The sequence below is a fragment of the Microtus ochrogaster genome, chromosome 6, assembly GCF_000317375.1.
Source record: "Microtus ochrogaster isolate Prairie Vole_2 chromosome 6, MicOch1.0, whole genome shotgun sequence".
Taxonomy (NCBI): domain Eukaryota; kingdom Metazoa; phylum Chordata; class Mammalia; order Rodentia; family Cricetidae; genus Microtus; species Microtus ochrogaster.
The window spans coordinates 61,027,080-61,030,628 of record NC_022013.1 but is presented as its reverse complement, the minus strand read 5'-3'; the positions used below and the strand labels follow the sequence as shown (position 1 = coordinate 61,030,628).

The window sequence follows — 3,549 nt, the reverse complement described above, 5'->3', positions numbered from 1 at the left end:
AGATAGGTGGGAGGAGTAAACAGCACAGAACTCTGGGAGGAAGAGGAAGTGAGCTCAGACTCCACAGCTCTCCTCTCAGGGGCAGACGCCTCAGAGAGATGCCATGCTCCCCGCTCCTGGGAAGACACACGCGATGAAGCTCTGACCCAGGATAGACATAGGCTAGAATCTTCCCCGGTAAGACTGGTGCTACACAGATGATAAGAAATGGGCTAGTCCAGGTGCGAGAGTTAGCCAAGAAGAGGCTAGATAGAAATGGGCCAAGCAGGTTTAAAAGAATACAGTTTCTGTGTAATTATTTCGGGTAAAGCTAGCCTTGTGGGCTGCGGGGTGCTGGGGACGCAGCCCCGCTGCTCCTATTACTACAAAACCTGGCTCCAAATGGCAGTAAAGCTTGAACAGTTATCACCCTGACACGTGACTTCCTCACTTACTCTTCATGTGCTCATTCTTGTGTTCAGTGTTATGGTTTAAACATAAAGTAGTCCCTGTAGGCTCAAGTTTCACATGCCCCAATGCCTGACCCTGCTTTGACAGCTATGGGGCCTCAGGAGGTGGGGCCTGACCTCTGGAAGCATATCACTTGAGCGAAGCCTCTGAGGGTTTTATATACCTAGCTTGCTTTCTCTCCTCCTTAGTCTGCACCATGTGAGCAAGCTATCAAATGTATCATATTTCTGCCCCATAGACCAAGCCACTCCCACTGCTAGGCCCTTCCCATAGTAAAACTGAAATCCTCCTGAGACTGTGAGGTAATAAAACCACCACCACCAACAACAAAACATAGCAGCAAAAGGAAACCCTTTCCTCCCATGCTTCTGTCAGGGATTTAGATTGTAGGGATGTGGAAACTCACTAATATATCTGGTTTAAATGCCCACTGGTATTTTAGGAAAGAATGGTGAACTACATAGATAGAAGAGACCAAGTGAATCTTGAGTCAACCCCTTCCCTGTGTACCCTCAGTCACCGAGCCTATGCTCAGCACTCTAGGTTGCTCTGCAAGGCTGGACCAGCATCCACAGAGATGTCGTAGGCTTGCCCTGCAAGACTGGGCCCAAAACTTCCCGTGAATATGCTTTCCCCTTCTCCCCAGGCTCTCTAGGTCTCCCTTACCTGTTGTTTGCTTTTGTTAGGTAATTTTGATGTATGACAGTTCAATTCAAAGGATCCCCCATCACAGTCTGAATCAGATAAAGGGCCAGTCTACAGTGAGGAGTTATTCAAGTTGTAAAAAGAGGTGGACCCATGGCCCCTCAGCCAGGATGGACAGTTTTCAGTTACCTTGCCCAGTTTTCCTATGATGAAAAATTGAAGCAAATAAGAGCACCCTAAGGGTCACAGTGACCTTCCTAAGGGTCGCAGTGATGTTCCTAAGGGACACAGTGACCTTCCTAAGGGTCACAGTAACCTTTCTAAGGGTCGCAGTGACCTTCCTAAGGGTCGCAGTGACGGTCCTAAGGGTCACAGTAACTTTCCTAAGGGTCGCAGTGACCTTCCTATGGGACAAAGGGTCCGTGTGACTCTGACCCTTCTCCCAACTTCATTACTTCTTTTCTACTAAGATTCTTGGACCCTTCCTCAAGCCAGGAGGATCTGAGGTAGAAATTTCTGGTGTTTCTATGACAGTTTCCCCATCTGCCAGATTCAAGGACTGGCTAAGCAGTCTCTTTGTTCCTTCTAAATGAGATGCTCCATTCTTTGATGCTGGTCCAGATCTAAGGTGAGGATGATGTGGGTGTACCTGTGACGTGTCCTCACAGTGAGAAACCATGGCCTGTCAAGGGACATGGGGCCACATGGAGGAGCTACTTTGAAGGGAACTGAAGGGCACCCTAGGAAACAGCACCTCTTGTCTTTCTTCACTGAAAATTGTCTCAAGGATTATCATCACCCACCTGTTGTTGCCGGTTGTTACTGCAAGGGGCTAAAGTCATAGGGCAGCCCGGGATGTCGCTTTCTGCTTGGCAGTCTGCACAGAAGCCGAGTCCAGTGTTGTGGAGCTGAAAATGGGCACCCACAAAGATGTGAATCTGACCTCCACTCTGAAGATACCATGAAGCAGACTCTAATCCCCTGTCCTCTTTAGACCTTATCCTGATGTACATGGCTCTGACATGGTAAGCTGGATTAAGCCCAGGTCATTCATCTTAAGACGCAAACCTCCATAAGGAGTTTGGCCACACTCATTTTGGTGAAGGGATCTGACATGGGTTATAGGGGAACACAGATGCTTTCCTCTGGCTGGTAGAAGCTGGAACATGGAGTCCAAAGGCCTCTGAAGCCCTGCTGAGGTTGCCTGGTGTAAGGGATGAATGCTCATGTATTAGTAAGTGACCCTCTTTCTTTCTTTCTTTCTTTCTTTCTTTCTTTCTTTCTTTCTTTCTTTCTTTCTTTCTTTCTTTCTTTCTTTCTTTCCCTTCTCCCCTGAGTCATGCCTTGCCTTTCCAGAGAACCTGGGTCTGTGCTCAGATGGATACAGCTCAGGGTAGACATTGGCCAGAAACCAGTGGAATGTCCGACAACCCAACCTCCTTTGCAGCTTCCGGCGTTCAGTGCAGTCTGGCTTTGCGACCTGTAGATGGAGAAGGACATGGGGAGCAAACCAGGAAAGCTTGTTCCCCACAAACCCAGACAGTATGAGAGGAATGGAGGTAGACGTGAAGAGACAGAAGGACTGGGACAGGATTGCAATGGAGGAAGACTCATATGTTGAGAGAGGTATAGCAGGTACAGAGTCAGGTATCATCTCTGGAGAGAGGCGTGGAACCAGCGAGATTGGAAGCAGTACTACCCGTTCTCACAGACCCCCTAAATCTTCAGTCTACAAAGACCATGGTGTCTGAGCCTTAAAGTCTTTTCTCTAATGTGAAGAAATGATGGACTCTGTACCTGGGTTGTAGCAGGAGTTGGACCAGAGGTAGTGGAGATGAAGTCAGCTGGGAAATTACAAGGGTGGGGACTGAGGAAAGGCAAGCTGATTTTTCTTCTTCCCTGAGTCTTTGTTTTCTCCATTGGTGAAGCATTCATTTAGGCTACATCGGCCTCCCTTTATATACAACTGTAGGAAGATGGACACCAGCCCTCAACGCTAGCTTACTGTTTTAGGCTGTGTTGGTAAGATATGAAGAAACCCATCTAGAAGGGTAGTATAAATTTCCTGGAACAGAGAGGATTTAAGGTGGTGCTGGAATAATCAAACAGGGAGAGATGGGGTGGGGAAGGAGGGAATGGGAAAGGAGAAATAAAAAAGGGAGGGAGTGATTTCCATGTTCGTGTTCCCTCTTGGTGGTCTCTGGTTTTCAGTAAGACACAGAGGGCCAAAAAGGCTGTAAATATTTTACATGTTATGTTGGGCTAACTTCATCCAAAATGCTTTGCTCTATTGAGCCTGTACATCTATAGAGCCCAGGTACATCAGAAGCCTGGCTAGTTCTTTTTATGGGTTCTTTTATAAAGGAAATCTGTATTGACATTAAACAAGTGTCCCCTGAAAACAAAGAGAAAATACTAAATTGACATCCATTACATGAGAGTGGAGAAAATGAT

General features: G+C 47.1%; 1 protein-coding gene across 3 annotated transcripts in view; it reads right to left on the bottom strand.

Moving 5' to 3' along the window:
- The window catches only part of Galnt15 (polypeptide N-acetylgalactosaminyltransferase 15), a 36,013-nt gene that overhangs the window by 12,973 nt on the left and 19,491 nt on the right, over positions 1-3,549 (bottom strand). For all 3 annotated transcript variants that reach the window (XM_026779869.1, XM_005348660.2, XM_026779870.1), the window contains 2 exons: positions 2,444-2,575; positions 1,899-2,003 (listed from right to left, as the gene is read on the bottom strand). In XM_026779869.1, coding sequence (XP_026635670.1) covers positions 1,899-2,003; positions 2,444-2,575 — 237 coding nt within the window. The remainder of the gene's footprint in view (positions 1-1,898; positions 2,004-2,443; positions 2,576-3,549) is intronic.